The 20,503-nt window shown below is 47.6% G+C and overlaps 1 protein-coding gene across 1 annotated transcript in view; it reads right to left on the bottom strand.

The window, feature by feature from the left end:
- ddx47 (DEAD (Asp-Glu-Ala-Asp) box polypeptide 47) overlaps positions 1 to 20,503 on the bottom strand; it is a 38,971-nt gene that overhangs the window by 8,038 nt on the left and 10,430 nt on the right. Inside the window, exons 3-10 of the mRNA XM_043679430.1 lie at positions 19,647 to 19,835; positions 18,040 to 18,111; positions 12,616 to 12,734; positions 7,539 to 7,610; positions 6,471 to 6,587; positions 4,907 to 5,053; positions 4,689 to 4,826; positions 3,976 to 4,046 (exon numbers count right to left, since the gene is read on the bottom strand). Coding sequence (XP_043535365.1) covers positions 3,976 to 4,046; positions 4,689 to 4,826; positions 4,907 to 5,053; positions 6,471 to 6,587; positions 7,539 to 7,610; positions 12,616 to 12,734; positions 18,040 to 18,111; positions 19,647 to 19,835 — 925 coding nt within the window. The remainder of the gene's footprint in view (positions 1 to 3,975; positions 4,047 to 4,688; positions 4,827 to 4,906; positions 5,054 to 6,470; positions 6,588 to 7,538; positions 7,611 to 12,615; positions 12,735 to 18,039; positions 18,112 to 19,646; positions 19,836 to 20,503) is intronic.

The raw sequence follows: 20,503 nt of genomic DNA, 5'->3' as shown, positions 1-20,503 counted from the left end.
GTCGGGGGGGTCAGCGCTGAGGGAGCACCACACTGTCGGAGGGTCAGCGCTGAGGGAGCACCGCACTGTCGGGGGGGTCAGCGCTGAGGGAGCACCACACTGTCGGAGGGTCAGCGCTGAGGGAGCACCGCACTGTCGGGGGGGTCAGCGCTGAGGGAGCACCACACTGTCGGAGGGTCAGCGCTGAGAGAGCGCCGCACTGTCGGGGGGTTCAGCGCTGAGGGAGCACCGCACTGTCAGGGGGTCAGCACCAAGGGAGTACTGCACTGTCGGAGGGTCAGCGCCGAGGGAGTGCCAGACTGGGGGGTGCCAAATTTCAAAAGATACATTAAGCAAGGCTCTGGCTACTATCTTCCTCATATGACAGTTTAGGACCCGACCAACTTGGTCAGTCGCCCTGATGTGCCACCCTGGGTAATGGACAGGGAAGGCTTCCAGTGAGAATACATTCTGCACCCTAGTGCTTCCTCCAAGTGACATTCAACTTGGAGTGGTGTTGACATTGGTTTCACTGCCCATTTTGATTTGATGCTATCAGACCTCACGGTGCTTGGTGTCAATGTTGAGGACTCTCAGAGTAACGCCATCCTGATTATATACTATAATGTCACCACCTCTGCCAATGTGACAGGACATATCCAGAGACGGTGATGGTGGTGCCCAGGACATTGTCTGTAAGGTATGATTCTGAGAGTATGACTGTCAGGCTATTGCTTGACTAGTCTGTGAGACAGCTCTCCCAATGTTGGGTCTAGCCCCTCGACATTAGTGAGGAAGACCCTGCAGGTCTGGCTAAGCTGTGGTTGCAATTCTCCCTTCAATGCCTAGGTCAGTGCCAACTGATCCCATTTTTTTGGATGCATTGTAGCAAGTTGATGCAACAGAGTGGCTTGGTGGGCCATTTGAGAATCATCCACATTGCTGCGGGACTGGAGTCACATGTAGGCCAGGCCAGGCAAGGATGACAAATTCCTTCCCTAAAAAAGGCGCTTTTACAACAAGGTTTCATTGCCATCATTAGACTTTTAATTCCAGATCATTTTTGAATTCAGATTCTCAGGCGTTAACTCTAGACCAACAACAATGCCACTAAACCATTGCCTCCCATTGTCTGTATGGAGCATGGTTGAAGTAAGGTCAGCAGGTGGGTGTCTTGGGGGATTTGGAGTTCCAATGGGCAGGTTATTGCTGAGCAAGCTACACTCAATAGAACTGTCGATAACTCCTCCCATCACTTTGTCTTTGATTCACTACTGAGGCAATAATTGTCCGCTTGAATTCGCCCTGATTTTTGTGCAGGGGACCTATCTGGGCAATCTTCCACATCATTTGGCAGATGCCAGCAATATAGCTGTCCAGGGAGATGCCAGCTTTGTATCTATCTGGGGGCAGTTTGCCGGGGGGCATAGCCTCCTCTGGAGCATAAACCGTCAGTATTGTCAGAATGTCTTCGGAGCTCAGAGCCTGTGTGTTATCCAGTGTCTTCAGCTGTTGCGTGGTATTATGGCAAGTGATTGGCTGATGCTGGGAACTTCAGGCGGAAGCCAAGATGGATCATCCGTTCAGCACGTCTGGCTGAAGATGGATGCTTATATCACAGTCTTGTCTTTTACACATTCCTGATGAAGGACTTATAACTGAAACGTGGACTCTCCTGCTCCTCAGATGCTGTGCATTTCTAGCACCACACTTATCGACTTTTACACCAATGTGCTGGCCTCCCCCACTGTTAAGGATGGGGTTATTTAGGGAGCCCCCAACTCCTGTTAGTTGTTTTACAGTCCACAAGCATTTACAGCTGGATGTATCAGCAGTTCAGGAGTTGGGAGGACATGTTGCGGCTGTACAGGACATTGGCTAGGCCACTGTTGGAATACTGCGTGCAATTCTAGTCTCCTTCCTATTGGAAGGATGGCGTGAAACTTGAAAAAGTTCAGTAAAGATTTACAAGGATGTTGCCAGGGTTGGAGGGTTTGAGCTATAGGAAGAGGCTGAACAGGCTGGGGCTGTTTTTCCTGGAGCGTCGGAGGCTGAGGGGTGACCTTATAGAGGTTTATAAAATCATGAGGGGCATGGAGAGGGTAAATAGGCAAGGCCTTTTCCCTGGGGTGGGGGAGCCCAGAACTAGAAGGCATAGGTTTAGGGTGAGAGGGGAAGGATATAAAAGAGACCTAAGGGGCAATGTTTTCACGCAGAGGGTGGTGTGTGTATGGAATGAGCTGCCAGAGGATGTGGTGGAGGCTGGTACAATTGCAACATTTAAAAGGCATTTGGATGAGTATATGAATAGGAAAGGTTTGGAGGGATATGGTACTGGCGGGTGGGACTAGATTGGGTTGGGATATCTGGCCGGCATGGACAGGTTGGACCAAAGGGTCTGTTTCCACGCTGTATCTCTCTACAACTGTATGACTGCAGAGCTGAGATCAGAGCCACTGGCTGCAGGACTGCTTAGCCCCATCTGTCTCATAGTACTTCATCTGTTTGACCCACAAGATATCCTGCTGTGTAGCTTTAGCAGTTTAACACCTCAATCTTAGGGAACGCCCTCACAGCATTCTGTAACAATCAACTACCTGTACCTTACAGTGGAATCGTGACTATAATACTGAGTGTTCAGTGCTCTGGGACATCCTGAGGTCAGTTAAGGCACTATATAAATACAGGTCTCCCTGATGGGGAGTGACAGAAGTTGCAAGACTTTACAAATAACCTGGTGGTGTGGTGGGAATGTGGGATCTAACTGTAGACCAGCTGGGGCCAGGCTGACCATAGTCAATACTGTCCCCTCCTCAGCCACTCACCCACAGCAGCAACCTCTGCTCCCCATGGCAACCGAGTGTACAGAGGGTAAAATAAACTGTCAAACCTGGAATCAGTAGCAATCCAGTGAGGTGTTGCATTCTACAATCTGAGTCAGAGCCTTTGGAACCACATGGCACTAGCACAAGAGACAGATAAACTGAACAAAATCACAGTCTAATCAACAGAAGGCAAGTCACTGAGGAGGCATTCTGGGGCAGAGTGGGGCACGGGTCCTCTGTGACTGGAAGCAGTGGGTGTGTTTTGGTCAACTCTATAACTTCTGAAAAGAAAGGTCTTCAATGTTTAACGTCAGCAATGAATAGATCACAAGGAGCCGACAGGCAGCCTTTCCAGCAGCTGACTGAGTGAATCCAGGCACTGAGAGAGTTGGGTTCAGTGATTAAATAAGAGACATTGTCCAGACGCTATCAATCCATCTGTATTCAGCAGTAAGAAACATGACAGTTCATGTTCCTGAACACTGTGCACTGACTGCAGTCTCCCTCAGCTCCTATGGAGCAGGGGCAGAAAAGACTGAACTCAACTGTGCTGCTCACATAGGCGAATAGCCAGTCACCCTCTGCCCAAGCTTATGAGATTAATTTGGGCACGGCAATGAAGGGAGTTGGGCATTGTGGATCATGTGGGGGTAGGGGGGGATCCAGCTTCAGTCAAGAAATTCTGCAGTGTTCACGAGACTAGCCCACAAGGCGAATTTAAAGCTCAGATGATGCATCCTCAGCTCTGTCCCAAGCCAGTAGCTGTCACAACTACCTCGACAGTCTGAAATAATCCTCAAATCTCAAAAATAGATTGGTCCCAGGTCAGACTACCAAACTGTGATCACACTAGAGTCCTTAAGAACCTTCTAATGCTCCGATTTACTTGATTTGAGACTTAATAAGGTACAAGTGAAATTCGGAGTCTGGATTCCCAGGACACAGCAGTAATATGAATGCAGGCTGTTTATTCGCTGACAGGTTACTGTGCAGGATGCTTCTAAAATCTCACTTTCTTCAGACAACTGCCCTGCATTAACGGGGGTGAGTGACATTCGCAGAGGAACTAATCAGGGTGTATCCCCATTCAGTCTGGCACACTGTAGCAGGGGCAGCAGGGAGTGAACGGGAAGCTGGAATATGGAAACTCGATAATGAAAGTGGAACTCACTGGGTAACGAAAGTGATGGACTTGCCTGCCCGTCCTGCTCTGGCCGTCCGCCCCACGCGATGAATGTAATCCTGAAAGAGAAACAACAGGCAGCTAAACCCAGGGCACGGGCAGGAAAGAGCAGCTGCCTAGCCCAGAGAGGGCAAGCACTGAGATGGAGTGACTGAGATTAGTACATAACAGTGCAATAACAGCACCCAGTGTGAGCACTGTTTGTGAAAGCACGGGGGATATCTACTGGGGAGGGGGGTAAGGCAAGAGCAATGCAAGGTGGTGCCAGGGAGAGATGTGTGTGGGGAAGGAGCCTAGTCAGGGATGATGGGCTGGGGACAGCGGGGAGAATACCCAGGGTAGAGTCAGTGAAGCCATACCCTGTCAGAAGCTGCTACCTCCCCTCTTCACTGGAAAGCTCCAGCGCTGAGTCTCTGAAGCCTGAACATGACAGCAGATCCTGTCCTGACCTTGCATGAGAGCCCGAGGACAACATGGCAGCAGCCTAACCTCTGGCTGGTGTTTCTCTGCACTCTTGGGTGCAGTGGGTCAGTACTGTGTACAATGCACAGGTTGGCATCAGTTTATTCAGCATAGTGACCAACAGACACCATGCATGAAATCTTCCAGTACAGGGAAATGTAGACAGCCCACAGCTACTCAACAGGTTGAGGTGTCTTTAGCTCCGTTTGGTTCCCCCATTCCAATTCTGGAAAGCTTACCTTGGAATGGGTAGGAATATCGAAGTTGATGACTACATCCACATGTGGAATATCAAGGCCGCGACTCGCTACGTCCGTGGCCAGTAAGATCGACCGAGACTTCGCTTTGAATTTATTCAAAGCTCCCAATCGTTTGTTCTGTAATTTGTAAAGAAAGTGAGTGAATAGCTTTTAAACCACAGAACAACAGTGAGAGCATACAAAAAGCAGCAGCCCACCTGATTCATTTGGCCATGTAAGGGAATAGCAGTAAAGCCGAGATTGCGTAGCAGCAGCGCTGTCCGCTGTGTGTTGTTACATGTGCTGCAGAAGATGATGAAGGAATTTCCAGCCAGCTCATTGAGAATGGAAACCAAGTAACAATCCTACAGAGAGAAGCAGCAAACTTTGAAACAACCTACAACTTAGAAACAAGAGCTTCCAATCATGTACACCTTATAAAACTCTCCAGCTTCTTTTGTGTAGGGAACTCAGCTCTGCCCACAGAACTACATGCTGTAGTCATGACACTTGTGGCTACTGTAAGTTGCTATGTGATCATTTCTAGCGAAATGATGCCACTTTGAACAAAATTCTGCAATTTCTCTCAACTCCATCTTGTGTAAAACATTATTACATTTACTGAGGCCAAGACTGAGAAATAAGCAGATATCCTTTAAAAATAGGTTCAGATATAATTTTTAAAATGTGCACTCATACAATTTAGGGAAAGTGATTCACACTAAAATAAAATCTTTTCCATTATACAAGTTGAAAAAGCTGCAACACAGTGATATGGGAGTGCACCCTGCACTGAATGCTGGTCTTCATTCCCAAGGGAATGAACGGTAAAAATAGGGAGGCCTTGCAAAAAAGATACAAGACATTAGCCCGATCACATTAAAAATACTTTCATCAGTTTAGGTGCCCTTATCTGAAGAGAAATATGTTGGCATTGGAGGCAGCCCTTATGGGCCAGGAGGCCCATCTGAGGGGGCAAAGATTGAGTCAGTGTCCATTCAGCCCATCCAGTTTACTCCACCATTCAATGAGATCATGGCTGATTTGATAATCCTCAATTCCACTAACCTGCCTAATGAATTTCAAACCTTCACTGCTCTTGGGAGAAGAAATTCCTCATCTCTGAGTCCAGTTTCCCTATAATCCTTGATTCTCTTTCAGATTAAAATTCTGAGAGTGAACCCTTATTCCAACATTACACCCACCGGTCTCCCTCAACTGGAAATAATCTCTCCAGATCTACCCCTAAAAATGTTCATGTTTCAATCAGGTCACCTCTAAATCTTTCAATTTCAAGCGGGTACAGGTTAAATTAACTAAATCTTGCCTCACAAATTCCTTCCTTCCTATACAGTATGATTCAAGTGAACTTTCTCTTGCCTCCAATGTCAATCACCAGTGAGATCTTTATTTCAGTTACCACACACCACAAAAACCCATGATTATCTAACCAATTCACACCCAATTAACCCTTAACTAATATATCCATCACATTGCTTCAGGTCTCAGACATTCCTGCAGACCATATCCACATGGAACCTACATTGTCTGATGTAAGATTATTCCTGCAATTATGCTTGTTCCATCCTGTGCTAACAGAGCTGCCCCATGACCCTTTCCTACCTGCCAGAAGATCTCATCAGAAAGGTAGGACTTGGATTTGAAAGGAATCTGACAAAGAGCTAATTTAAAGGAAGTATCTGCGATAATCATTTACATTTATCCGATAATGCCTGGTATCTAACAGCAGCAGTTTTCCAGGGCTCCAATGACAGTCGTTACCTTGAACTTTGCGGGAATAAACACATAATACTGCTGCAGTTTCTCCACAGTCTGATACTTGGTCGAAACAGCACACTTCACGGGATCTTTCAGTGCTGCTCGCTGGAGCTTTTGTACCTGATGGAGAGCAAGGGAAGACCAATTTCAGCCTGAAATACTGAAGCAGCTTTTAAATTCATAATAGACCGCTCTGAACTGCCAAGGTCTTTTCCCCATGGTACAGGAGGGCATAGGTTTAAGATGAGAGGGGAAAGATTTAAAAGGGATCTGCAGAGCAGCTTTTTCACACAGAGGGGGGTACGTGTATGGAACGAGTTGCCAGAGGAAGTGGTGGAGGCTGGTACAATTACAACATTTAAAAGACATGCGGACAGACACATGGATAGGAAAGATTTAGAGGGATATAGGCCAAACGCAGGAAAATGAGACTAGTTCAATTTAGGAAACCTGTTTGACATGGAAGAGTTGCAGGAAGTGAGGACTACAGATGCTGGATGAGTTGGGCCAAATGGGCGGTTTCCGTATAAAAGCAAATCACTGCGGATGCTGGAATCTGAAACCAAAAGAGAAAATGCTGGAAAATTTCAGCAGGTCTGGCAGCATCTGTAAGGAGAGAAAAGAGCTGATGTTTCAAGTCTAACTGACCCTTTGTCAAAGCTCGGGCTGAGAGAAAGGGATAGAGTCCTTACAGGACGTAGGGTGAGAAGAGCTGTCATCCAGATAGCAAGGTGACTTACGGATGCTGCCAGACCTGCTGAGATTTTCCAGCATTTTCTCTTTTAGCCGGTTCCGTGCTGTATGACTCAATGATGTTGACTCAGAATGTTAACCTGTGCAAAGCTGGAGGTTTGTTAGGACTCCTGAATACCATTCTATTTCTGTATTTGCTATGGCAGTGAGACACTGTAAGCAATTCATTCAGCACAGATCAGAGACTGGATCTTGCTGCTCATAACAGTAAATCCCTATTCCCCACCACCCCCTGGAAACACACCTCCACCCATCAGGCTCCACAGTGACCCCCCCCCAACCCACAGAGATATATTAAATAAAAGTTCTGCAACAAACCTTCTTAGTCATTGTTGCAGAGAACAGATAGGTCTTCCGCTCCCTTGGAATCACTTTGAGAATTTTGTCAACCTGCAAAATAAGGTGTGGGCCGACATGAACAATAAATCACAGGACAAAGAACAATTCCAGAGTATCATAACTAACAGGCAGAGAGTAGCTGTGAGCACCAGAACATGGACTGGTTCTTTTAAATCTTCCATTAAAATATATTTGCTCACTTCACACAATCTGAAAGGGGTTGGAACTGATGCACAGAATAATCTGAGAGTTTTGTCTTTGACGAGTCGCTGCTTCTTAGGCAATGGCTCCATCTGCTGGCTCCTGTACAGATGACAGGTTAATTCCCCCTGCCTCCCACAGCTCAGTGCTCCATATTGATTCGGCAGGTTTTTTTTGATGTTCCCTCTGAACACTTCCACAGCAAAGGTGAACTGGTATTTATATTCAAAACCCTTCCTGATCTTGGGGCATGTTTTACAGCTAATGAGATATTTCTGAACTAATGTGGAAGACAACATCTGCCCATTGGACCTTGATCAGATGGTCCAATGGGCAGATGGAGTTTAATTTAGCTAAATGTGAGGTGCTGCATTTTGGAAAGGCAAATCAGCGCAGGGCTTATACCCTTGCGGGTGTATACACTAGGGAGTGTTGCTGAACGAACAAACACTGGGGTGCAGGCTCATAGTGGAATGGCAGGTAGATGGCACTGTGAAGGTGGCATTTGGTAAGCTTTCCTTTATTGAGTATATGAATTGGGAGGTTATGTTATGGCTGTACAGGACATTGGTTAGGCCACTTTCGCAATATTGTATGCCGGAAGGATGTTGTGAAACTTGAAAGAGCTCACAAAACAGTTACAAAGATGTCGCCAGGGTTGGAGGGTTTGAGCTACAAGGACAGGCTGAACAGGCTGGGGCTGTTTTCCCTGGAGCGTCGGAGGCTGAGGGGTGACCTTATAGAGGTTTACAAAATCACGAGGGACATGGATAGGGTAAATAGGGTGGGTGAGTCCAGATCTAGAGAGCATAGGTTTAGGGTGAGAGGGGAAAGATTTAAAAGGGACCTAATGGGCAAATTTTTCATGCAGATGGTGGTGTATGTAAGGAATGAGCTGCCAGAGGAAGAGGTGGAGACTGGTACAATTACAACATTTTAGATTAGATTCCCTACAGTGTGGAAACAGGCCCTTCGGCCCAACCAGTCCACAATGACCCTCCGAAGAGTAACCCACCCAGACCCATTTCCCTCTGACTAATTCACCTAACACTACGGGCAATTTAGCATGGCCAATTCACCTGACCTGCACATCTTTGGACTGTGGGAGGAAACCGGAGCACCCGGAGGAAACCCACGCAGACATGGGGAGAATGTGCAAACTCCACACAGACAGTTGCCCGAGGCGGGAATTGAACCGAGACCCTGGTGCTGTGAGGCAGCTGTGCTAACCACTGAGCCACCGTGCTGCCCCCTGCCCCCTTTAAAAGGCATCTGGATAGGAAGGGTTCAGAGGGATATGGGCCAAGTGCTGGCAAATGGGACTAGATTAGGTTAGGCAGAAGTGGGTACTGCAGATGCTGGAGATTAGAGTCAATATTCGAGTGGTGCTCGAAAAGCAGGTCAGGCAGCATCCGAGGAGCAGGAAAATCGACATTTCGGGCTGGAGCCCTCCTTCAGGAATGAGGCTGGGAGCCTCGGGGGTGGAGAGATAAATGAGAGGGGGGTGGGGCTGGGGGAAAGGTACCTGAGAGTGCAATAGGTGGATGGAGATAGGTGTAAAAGTGATAGGTCGGAGGGGAGGGTGAAGTGGATAGGTGGGAAGGAAGATTGATGGATGAGACAGGTCATGAGGGTGGTGCTGAGCTGGAAGGTTGAAACTGGGGTAACGTGGGGGGAGGGGAAATGAGGAAACTGGTATAGTCCATATTGATGCCCTGGGGTTGAAGTTTTCCGAGGCGGAAGATGAAGCGTTCCTCCTCCAGGCATCGGGTGGTGAGGGAGCGGCGGTGGAGGAGGCCCAGGACCTGCGTGTCCTCGGCTGAGTTAGAGGGGGAGTTGAAATGTTCAGCTACGGGGCAGTGGCGTTGATTGGTGCGGGTGTCCCGGAGATGTTCCCTGAAGGGCTCTGCAAGAAGGCCCAGTGTAGAGGAGACCGCATCGGGAGCGATGAATACAATAAATGATATTGGTGGATGTGCAGGTAAAACTTTGATGGATGTGGAAGGCTCCTTTGGTGCCTTGGATGGAGGTGAGGGAGGAGGTGTGGGCGCAGGTTTTGCAATTCCTGAAGTGGCAAAGGAAGGTGCCAGGATGGGAGGGTGGGTTGTTGGGGGGCATGGACTTGACCAGGTAGTCACGGCGGGAATAGTCTTTGCGGAAGGTGGATAGGGGTGGGGACAGAAATATATCCCTGGTGGTGGGGTCCATTTGGAGGTAGTGGAAATGTCGGCGGATGATGAGGTTTATGCGGAGGTTGGTGGGTGGAAGAAAGGTGAGGATCAAGGGAGTTCTGTCCTCATTACGGTTGGAGGGGTGGGGTTCGAGGGCAGAGGTGCGGGTTGTGGATGAGATGCGTTGGAGGGTAGCTTCAACCGCATGGGAAGGAAAATTTTGGTCTTCAAAGGAGGAGGTCATGTGGTGTAACTGGTCCTCTTGGAAGCAGATGCAGTGGAGGCAGAGGCATTGGGAATAAGGGATAGCATTTTTTCAGGAGGCAGGGTGGGAGGTGATGTAATCCAGGTAACTGTGGGAGTCGGTGGGTTTGTAGAAAATGTCCTTGTAGAGATTGAGCGGTCCAGTAAGGGGAGAGAGGTGTCAGAGATGGACCAGATGAACTTAGGTCGGGGTGGAATGTGTTGGTGAAGCTGATGAACTGTTCAACCTCCTTGCGGGAGCACAAGGTGGTGCCGATACAGTCATCGATGTAGCGGAGGAAGAGGTGGGGAATGGCACCAGCGTAACTCCGGAAGATGGACTGTTCTACGTAGCCGACAGAGAGACAGGCATAGCTGGGTCCCATGCGGGTGCCCATGGCTACACCGTTCGTCTGAAGGAAGTGGGAGGATTGGAAGGAGAAAGTGTTGAGGGTGAGCACCAGTTCAGCTAAACGAATAAGAGTGTCAGTGGAAGGGTACTGGTGGGGGCCTCTACTTTTTGTCAATTACTTAAATTATTTGGATGTGAGCACAAGAGATACAGTTAGTAAGTTTGCAGATGACACCAAAATTGGAGGTGTAGTGGACAGCGAAGAGGGTTACCTCAGATTACAACAGGATCTGGACCAGATGGGTCAATGGGCTAAGAATTGGCAGATGGAGTTTAATTCAGATAAATATGAGGTGCTGCATTTTGGGAAAGCAAATCTTAGCAGGACTTATACACTTCATAGTAAGGTCCTAGGGAGTGTTGCTGAACAAAGAGACCTTGGAGTGCAGGTTCAGAGCTGCTTGAAAGTGGAGTCGCAGGTAGATAGGATAGTGAAGAAGGCGTTTGGTATGCTTTCCTTTATTGGTCAGAGTACTGAGTACAGGACTTGGGAGGTCATGTTGCGGCTGTACAGGACATTGGTTAGGCCACTGTTGGAATATAGTGTGTATAATTCTGGTCTCCTTCCTATCGGAAAGATATTGTGAAACTTGAAAGGATTCAGAAACGATTTACAAGGATGTTGCAGGGTTGGAGGATCTGAGCTACAGGGAGAGGCTGAACAAGCTGGGGCTGTTTTCCCTGGAGTGTCGGAGGCTGAGGGGTGACCTTATAGAGGTTTACAAAATTTTGAGGGGCATGGATAGGATAACTAGACAAAGTATTTTCCCTGGGGTCGGGGAGTCCAGAACTAGAGGGCATAGGTTTAGGGTGAGAGGGGAAAGATATAAAAGAGACCTAAGGGGCAACTTTTTCACACAGAGAGTGGTACATGTGTGGAATGAGCTGCCAGATGAAGTGGTGGAGGCATTTGGATGGGTATATGAATAGGAAGGGTTTGGAGGGATATGGGTCGGGTGCTGACAGGTGGGACTAGATTGGGTTGGGACATCTGGTCGGCATGGACAGGTTGGACCAAAGGGTCTGTTTCCATGCTGTACATCTCTATGACACTATGAGTGGAAGAAACGGAGGGCTTGGAGGCCGTGGTCATGATGGATGGAGGTGTAGAGGGACTGGATGTCATGGTGAAGAGGTGTTGGGAGCTGGGGGAACAGAAGTCTTAGAGGAGGGGGAGGGCGTGGGTGGTGTCTCGAATGTATATGGGGAGTTCCTGCACTGGTGGGGTGGGGGGAGGGGGTGATAGGACAGTAACGAGGTGGGTGGAGAGGTGGAGATGAATTTGTTGGGGTAGGAGCAGACCGAGACGATGGGTCGGCTGGGGTAGTCAGGTGGTAGAATCAGTGGTGCGGGATTCCTGAACTATGAGGTTGGAATCTGTGTGGGGAAGATCCCCTGAGGTGGTGAGGTTGTGGATGATCTTGGAGATGATGGTGTGGTTGTAGGGGGTGACGTCATGGTCAAGGGGACGGTAGGAGGTGGCTTTGCATTAACGCCTGGCTTCAGCAGTATAGAGGTCAGTGTAGAGGTCAGTGCACCAACAGTTTACCTGAATCGTCCATTCTCCTGCTCCTCAGATGCTGCCTGACCTGCTGTGCTTTTCCAGCACCACTCAACTCTAGTCTCTAGATTAGGTTAGGTTAGGTCGGTCTGAACGAGTTAAACCAAAGAATCTACTTCTGTGATGTACTTATCTATGCCTCTATGACAAGGCAGCCAATGTGCATAGCAAGATCCCACAACCAACAGCATGACAGCCAGATAATGTCCTAGCAACAGTAAGAACTAGATATCATCCTTTTCCTGGTGGCGTCAGTGGATTTGGTGATGAAGCAGGGAGGTTCCTGAGCTCAACGGTATTTTCAGAGGGTCTTTGGGAGTACGTTACTGTCACAGAGAGAGAGTGTCAATCTCTGCTCCACCACCTTCCAGGAATCCACATGTTTGCTCTGTCCTTGTGGACACCTCAGTCACCTTAGGAGATAACAAAACAAACCTAGAGAAAATCTGAATATCACAGTTCACGCACCTCAGTTTCAAAATCCATGTTGAGAATCCTGTCTGCCTCATCCATCACCAGGTATTTGAGCGCTCGCAGATTGAAGCCCTTGGTGTTCTGAAGGTGATCAATCAGGCGGCCTGGGGTAGCTGGTAAAGAGGATACACATCGTTAACACCAGGCAGTGTCCTCCTGGATAACCAGGGTAACCTTCCATCTTCTCACACAGCTCCTTTAAACTTCCTTGCTCTCACGTTAAACCTATGCCCCCCCCTAGTATTTGAAATCTCCACCCTGGGCAAAAGACTCCAGCAATTTCCTAAACCTCTATCAGTCGGAGCTTCAGATTCTGACACTAGCAAAAACAATCCAAGTTTTGCCAACCTCACCTGACAGATAATTCACGCTAATCCAGACAACATCCTGGTAAATCTCTTCTGCACCCTCTCCAAAACCTCCACATCCCTCCTACACTGTGGAGACCAGAACTAGCACAGTACTCCAAATAAAGTCTTATACAGTTTACACTCAATGCCTCAACTGATGACCTAAGGGGCAACTTTTTCACACAAAGGGTGGTGTGTGTATGGAATGAGCTGCCAGAGGAAGTGGTGGAGGCTGGTACAAAAATTACAGCATTTACAATGCATCTGGATGGGTATATGAATAGGAAGGGTTTAAGAGAGATATGGCCCAAATGCTGGCAAATGGGACTAGATCAGGTTAGGATATCAAGTTGTCATGGACGAGTTGGATCAAAGGATCAGTTTAGAACAGTACGGAACAGTTCAGGCCATTCACTCCACGATGTTGTGTCGAGCATTTATCTTAATCGAAGATCAACCTAACCCACACACTCTTCAATTTACTGCCATCCATGTGCATGTCCAGCAGTCGCTTCAATGTCTCCAATGTCTCTGACTCTATTAACACCACTGGCAGTGCATTTCACACACCCACCACTCTGTGTTAAGAACCTACCTCTGACATCTCCCCTATACCTTCCTTCAATCACCTTAAAATAATGACCCCTCGTAACAACCATTTCTGCCCTGGGGAAAAGTCTCTGGCTATCGACTCTATGCCTCTCATTACCTTGTACACCTCTACCAAGTCACCTCTCTTCCTCCTTCTCTCTAGTGTGAAAAGCCCGAGCTCCCTCAACCTTTCTTCATAAAATATGCTCTCCAGTCCAGGCAGCACTCTGGTAAATCTCCTCTGCACCCTGTCTAAAACATCTACATCCTTTCTCTAATGAGGCAATCAGAACTGGACACAATATTCCAAGTGTGGTCTAACCAGGGTTTTATACAGCTGCAGTAAAACCTCACAGCTCATAAACTCAATCCCTCTGTTAATGAAAGCCAAAACACCATTTGCCTTCTTACCAACCGTATCTACTTGGGTAGCAACTTTGAGGGATCTATGTACGCGGACGCCAAGATCCCACTGTTCCTCCACACTGCCAAGAATCCTGCCTTTAACCCTGTATACTGCATTCAAATATGACCTTCCAAAATGAGTCACTTTGCAGTTATCCAGGTTGAACGCCATCTGCCAGCTCTGCATCCTGTCTATTTCTGTGCTGGACATCTCTATGACACTATGATAAAATCAAGCGTGCTATATGCCTTCTTTACCATCTTATCCACTTGGTCCACAATATCTTTAACTGGTGCAGAGTTCTCCTGGATAACTGGAGTAAGCCAGTGGTAACCAGTGAATGATGGTGTAGAATTAAACAATTAACAGGTGGAGAAGGTTCCATAAATATCCCCATGCTCAATGCGGTGGGAGGCCAACACAGTGAAGCAGAAGACAATGCTGAAGCATTCCTAACAATCCTCAGCCAAAGTGCTGAGTGAATGATCCATCTCATCCTCCTCCAATGGTCCCCAGCACCAGAGATGCCAGTCTTCAGCCAATTTGGTTCAAGAAACAGCTGGAGGGACTGGATACTGCAAAGGATGTAATCCCTGATAATATTCCCACAACAGCACTAACAACTTGTAAAGCCTTTAGCCAAGGTGTTCCAGTACAGGATAATGGAACATTCCTGAAGAAGGGCTCATGCCCGAAACATCGATTCTCCTGCTCCTTGGATGCTGCCTGACCTGCTGCGCTTTTCCAGCAACACATTTTCAGCCCAGTACAGGATAACACTGGCAGCTAGCCAACATGGAAAAGTCTAGGGTTTTTTCACAATTCAACCTGAGCAATACACTGAGTCATCATCTCTTTACGCAAAGAGTGGCAAGGGTGTGGAATGCCCTACCTGCCAATGTAGTCAACTCAGCCACATTAGGGAGATTTAAACAATCCTTGGATAAGCACATGGATGATTCTGGGATAGTGTTGGGGATGAGCTGAGAATAGTTCACAGGTCAGTGCAACATCGAGGGCTGAAGGGCCTGTTCTGCGCTGTATTGTTCTACGTTCTATGTTCTATGTTCTAAAGTGATGGAAGGTGGCATCAACAGTGCCATCAAGCAGCAACTGCTCAGCAATAACCTGCTCAGTTTGGGATCCCCAGGGCCACTCAATATTCAAACACAGACAGAAAAGCTAAGTCCTAGAGCTGAGTTGAAAGAGGCTATCATCGATAGCAAGTCACCACCTGACTGAGGGCAGCATCAATGAGCCTGAAGAAGGGCTAATGCCCGAAACGTCGATTCTCCTGTTCCCTAGATGCTGCCTGACCTGCTGCGCTTCTCCAGCAACACATTTCCATCTCTGATCTCCAGCATCTGCAGACCTCATTTTCTCATCAATGAGCCAGAGCAAAGCTGGAATAAATGGGAATCAGGGGCACACTTTCCACTAGCTGGAGTCATACCAGGCACAAGGAAGATGGTTGTAGTTGTTGAAGGTCAGTCATCTCAGCTCCAGGACATCTCTGCAGGGGTTCCTCAGGGTGGTGTCCAAGACTCAACCATCTTCAGCTGCTTCAGCAATGACCTTCCCTGCATCGTTAAGGTCATGAGTGGGGATGTTTGCTGATGATTGCACAATGTTCAGCATCATTCACGACTTGTCAGATACTGAAGCAGCCCATGTCCAAATGCAACAAGATCAGGACAATATCCAGGCTTGCGCTGACAAGTGGCAAGTAACACGTGTGGCACACAATGACCCTGTTCAACAAGATAGAATCTCCCCTTGACATTCAGCAGCATTGCCATCAATGAATCCCCTACTATTAACATCCTGGGAATTACCACTGACCAGAAACTGAACTGGATCAGTCAATAATACATTGGCTACAAGAGCAGGTTACAGACTAAGCATCCTGCAGTGAGTAACTCACCTTCTGACTCCCCAAAGCCCATCCACCATCTACAAGGCACAAGTCAGGAATGTGATGGAATACTCCCCACTTGCCCTGGATGGGGGCAGCTCCAACAACACTCAAGAAACTTCACACCATCCAGGACAACGCAGCCCATTTGACCAGCTCCCCGTCGTCACTGATTTGCAGGAGCAGCAGTATGTACCATCTACAAGCTGCACTGCAGTAACTTACCCCAGGCTCCTTAGTCAGCCCCTTCCAAACCCACAACCTCTGCCATCTTGAAGGATAAAGGCAGCAGATCCATGGCAACACTACACCCTGTACATTCCCCTGCAATCCACAGACCATCCTGACTTGAAAGAATATCACCTTTTCTTCAATATTGCCAAGTCAAAATCCTCAAACTCTCTCCCTAATAAAACCGTGGGTACTCCCTCAGGGGCACCTCCCATCCCCTCAGGGGCAATAAGGTGCAGAAGAAATACTGGCCTCGCCAACAATGGTCACATCCCTTCAGTGAAGAGAAAAAAAAAAGTGTCCTTCCAAATAATTGGAGTAATCAGTTCACTGTTCTCCTGGATAAAATGCTTCACCTGGTCAGTGTCATTCCTGTTAACCAGGCTATCTTATCCAATGTCTTCCTAGTTAACCAGGATAACTTGCTTTCAGTAACCTGTCCAAAGCTGTCCCAGATCACTAAAGTAATCTGTTCAGTGTCTACCTGGTCAACCAGGGTCACAGGCACAGGCTGCTGTGGGAGATTTGTCTGGGCAGAAGTCACCAAAGTCTGTATCCAGCTCAGTACCACGGGCCTCAAGAGACATAAGGAAGGTCTATTCCTCCCTCATCCTGTTAGCTATTCTCTGGGATCAAGGAGATGGGATTTGTTACCACAACAGGGCTCAGCAATCCTGCATTTTTCAGAACAAGCAAACAGTTCCTGAACAGGAGGCAGTGATTCCTGTCGGGAAGCATATACTTAAACATCAGGCGAGGGGAGTGCAACATTCCACCTCCCCACTGCCAGGTACCTCACCTTGCTCCCAGCCCACAGTCCATTAGCACTCCCCATGAACACTCTAATAAAACATATGGGTGAATGAACAGTATCTCCCACCTTCACAACAGCAAAGAAAGCACCACCAAACTCTCAAACATCAGGCATACCAATTCCCAGGTACATGACAAATATGAAGATAAGAACCACAATCTTTAATACTCCAGTTACAATCCACCTCCAACACTCACTTCCTGCACTCCATCACAAAGGAATTGAAAAGACAGTCATCGTGGTCCACAGGCTCATTCGGACAGATCACACTGACACAGAACCGGAGTCCAGGCTCTCTCCCCAGAAACTGATAGCTGACCTCACTCAGGTCTGGGGGCTGGATACTCCTTTTGACCTCAATATCTGGTTTAGGGTTAGATGGAATGGCGGGACAGAGGGAGACAGGAGCTGCAAGGGTTTTACCTCTGACCATACCTCTGGAAGTTGGCAGGCAAGGGAAGATAAGGATTTAAGGAAAGGTATTAAATTGGAGGCATTTTGGAGAAGATTCACTCAATGGTCCTCGGTATGGAGGGATCATTTTATGAGCAAACATTAAACAGGTTGGGACTCTACTCTCTAGAGTTTAGAATAGTATAAAGTGATCTCATTGAAACATACAGGATCCTTAAGGTGCTTGACAAAGGCAATGCTGAGAGGATATTTCCCTCATGAGAGAGTCTAGCAGCAGCAGGCATAATCTCAGAATAAAGGGAGCGAATTTAAGGCTGAGATGAGGAGGAATTTCTTTTCTTAGAGGATGGAGAGTCTTTGGAACTCCTTGCCACAGAAAGCTGTGGGATTTTTAAGTCTGAGATAGACTCTTGACCAGTCGGGGAATCAAGGGTTACAGATGACAGCAGGAAAGTAGACGTGAGGAATGTCACGAATCAGCCATAATCCTATTGGATAGTGGAGTAGGCTGGAGGGGCCAAAGGGCCGCCTCCTGTTCCTGTGTGTATGGTCTTATTACAGTTAAACAGGAGGAGGTTCAGCAGTGAAGCACTCCAGAGCCGACTGCATGCACATGAGTAAAGAGCAGGTATAGAGCTACAGCATTCCATCACATACAGCAGTGACCTCGGCAAGTGGAGGCGATGTAAACACTCACCGATAATAACATGAGGCTTCTTTGCCAGAGCGAGACTTTGTGACATCATATCGATTCCACCCACTATCACCGCTGTAAGCAAAAAGAAAAACAATTTTTCAGATTACCATGGAAAGCAGAACCTCACCATCACACTGAGGTCAAACCACTCAATCAAAACCAAAACATTTGGGTACTTTTAACCAAAGAATGTGCTAAATAAAAACAATCTTATTAAATGGGATATTTACATAAATGATTTGGATGCGAGCATAAGAGGTACACTTAGTAAGTTTGAGATGACATCAAAATTGGAGGTGTAGTGGACAGTGAGGAGGGTTACCTCAGATTGCTGGATTAGTGGTGCTTGGAAAGCACAGCCGTTCAGGCAGCATCCGAGGAGCAGTAAAATGGACGTTTCGGGCAAAAGCCCTTCATCAGGAATACAGGCAGAGTGCCTGAAGGGTGGAGTGACCTCAGATTACAACAGGATCTGGACCAGATGGGCCAATGGGCTGAGAAGTGGCAGATGGAGTTTAATTCAGATAAATGCGAGGTGCTGCATTTTGGGAAAGCAAATCTTAGCAGGACTTATACACTTCATGGTAAGGTTCTAGGGAGTGTTGCTGAACAAAGAGACCTTGGAGTGCAGGTTCAGAGCTCCTTGAAAGTGGAGTCGCAGGTAGATAGGATAGTGAAGAAGGCGTTTGGTATGCTTTCCTTTATTGGTCAGAGTATTGAGTACAGGAGTTGGGAGGTCATGTTGCGGCTGTACAGGACATTGGTCAGGCCACTGTTGGAATATTGCGTGCAATTCTGGTCTCTTTCCTGCCGGAAAGATGTTGTGAAACTTGAAAGGATTCAGAAAAGATTTCCAAGGATTTTGCCAGGGTTGGAGAATTTGAACTACAGGGAGAGGGTGAACAGGCTGGGGCTGTTTTCCCTGGAGCGTCGGAGGCTGAGGGGTGACCTTATAGAGGTTTACAAAATTTTGAGGGGCATGGATAGGACAAATAGACAAAGTCTTTTCCCTGGGGTCGGGGAGTCCAGAACTGGAGGCCATAGGTTTAGGGTGAGAGGGGAAAGATATAAAAGAGACCTAAGGGGCAACTTTTTCACGCAGAGGGTGGTAAGTGTATGGAATGAGTTGCCAGAGGATGTGGTGGAGGCTGGTACAATTGCAACATTTAAAAGGCATTTGGATGGGTATATGAATAAGGCTTGGGGGGATATGGGTTGGGTGCTGGCAGATGGGACTAGATTGGGTTGGGATATCTGGTCGGCATGGACATGTTGGGCCGAAGAGTCTGCTTCCATGCTGTACATCTCTATGACTGTGTGTGGTGGGGTGCAAGGGTTGCTTCGCGTGTTATCACTCAGTCTCTATATTTCATTACTTAAATAAAGGGAGTCAGGTTTGGTCTGTCGTTATCTTTAGTTATTAATAGTTTTTAGATCAGGACAGTTGTTAATTGGAGTTAGCGAGTGCTGCATTAGAGTTAGACTGTAATCAAATTACCGTCAATGCCACATGTGAGAACCTCGCCACTCAACCACAGCATCCGATTAAAATTCACGTGACCCCACATCTCATTCCCCATCATCGCCTGAAACAAGTCAGTACTCACCGGATTTCACTCCAATGGAAGAGCCTAGAGCTTCAAATTGCTCCGAGATCTGAAAGGCAAGCTCCCGAGTTGGTGTCAGGACGAGGGCAAACAGTCGCTGGGGCTTCTCCAAGAGGGCCTGCAGGATTGGGAGAGCAAAAGCTCCTGTCTTCCCAGAGCCCGTCTCAGCCAGTCCAATAATGTCCCGTCCTGAAAGAGAGAGGGTAGGACAAGATCAAACAGGGCTTGACACACAGACTGTCACTAGATTAAATTAGATTTGTGAAGTTAATGTCCCAGTAGAGAAGGAAGGATAACGCTGTGGAAACCCAGGAAACCAGTCAGTAAATTCTCCTTGTGAGGAGTAAACTTTTAGGGCAACTGGATCTTATGATAGAACATAGAACATAGAACAATACAGCACAGAACAGGCCCTTCGGCCCACGATGTTGTGCCGAACTTCTAACCTAGATTAAGTACCCATCCATGTACCTATCCAAATGCCGCTTAAAGGTCGCCAATGATTCCGACTCTACCACTCCCACGGGCATCGCATTCCATGCCCCCACCACTCTCTGGGTAAAGAACCCACCCCTGACATCTCCCCTATACCTTCCACCCTTCACCTTAAATTTATGTCCCCTTGTAACACTCTGTTGTACCCGGGGAAAAAGTTTCTGACTGTCTACTCTATCTATTCCTCTGATCATCTTATAAACCCCTATCAAGTCACCCCTCATCCTTCGCCGTTCCAACGAGAAAAGGCCGAGAACTCTCAACCTATCCTCGTACGACCTATTCTCCATTCCAGGCAACATCCTGGTAAATCTTCTCTGCACCCTCTACAAAGCTTCCACATCTTTCCTAATGTGAGGCGA

Source organism: Chiloscyllium plagiosum, chromosome 39 (assembly GCF_004010195.1).
Source record: "Chiloscyllium plagiosum isolate BGI_BamShark_2017 chromosome 39, ASM401019v2, whole genome shotgun sequence".
Lineage (NCBI taxonomy): Eukaryota > Metazoa > Chordata > Chondrichthyes > Orectolobiformes > Hemiscylliidae > Chiloscyllium > Chiloscyllium plagiosum.
Note: the sequence above shows the minus strand (reverse complement) of the source record. Positions and strands in the feature narration are given on the sequence as shown.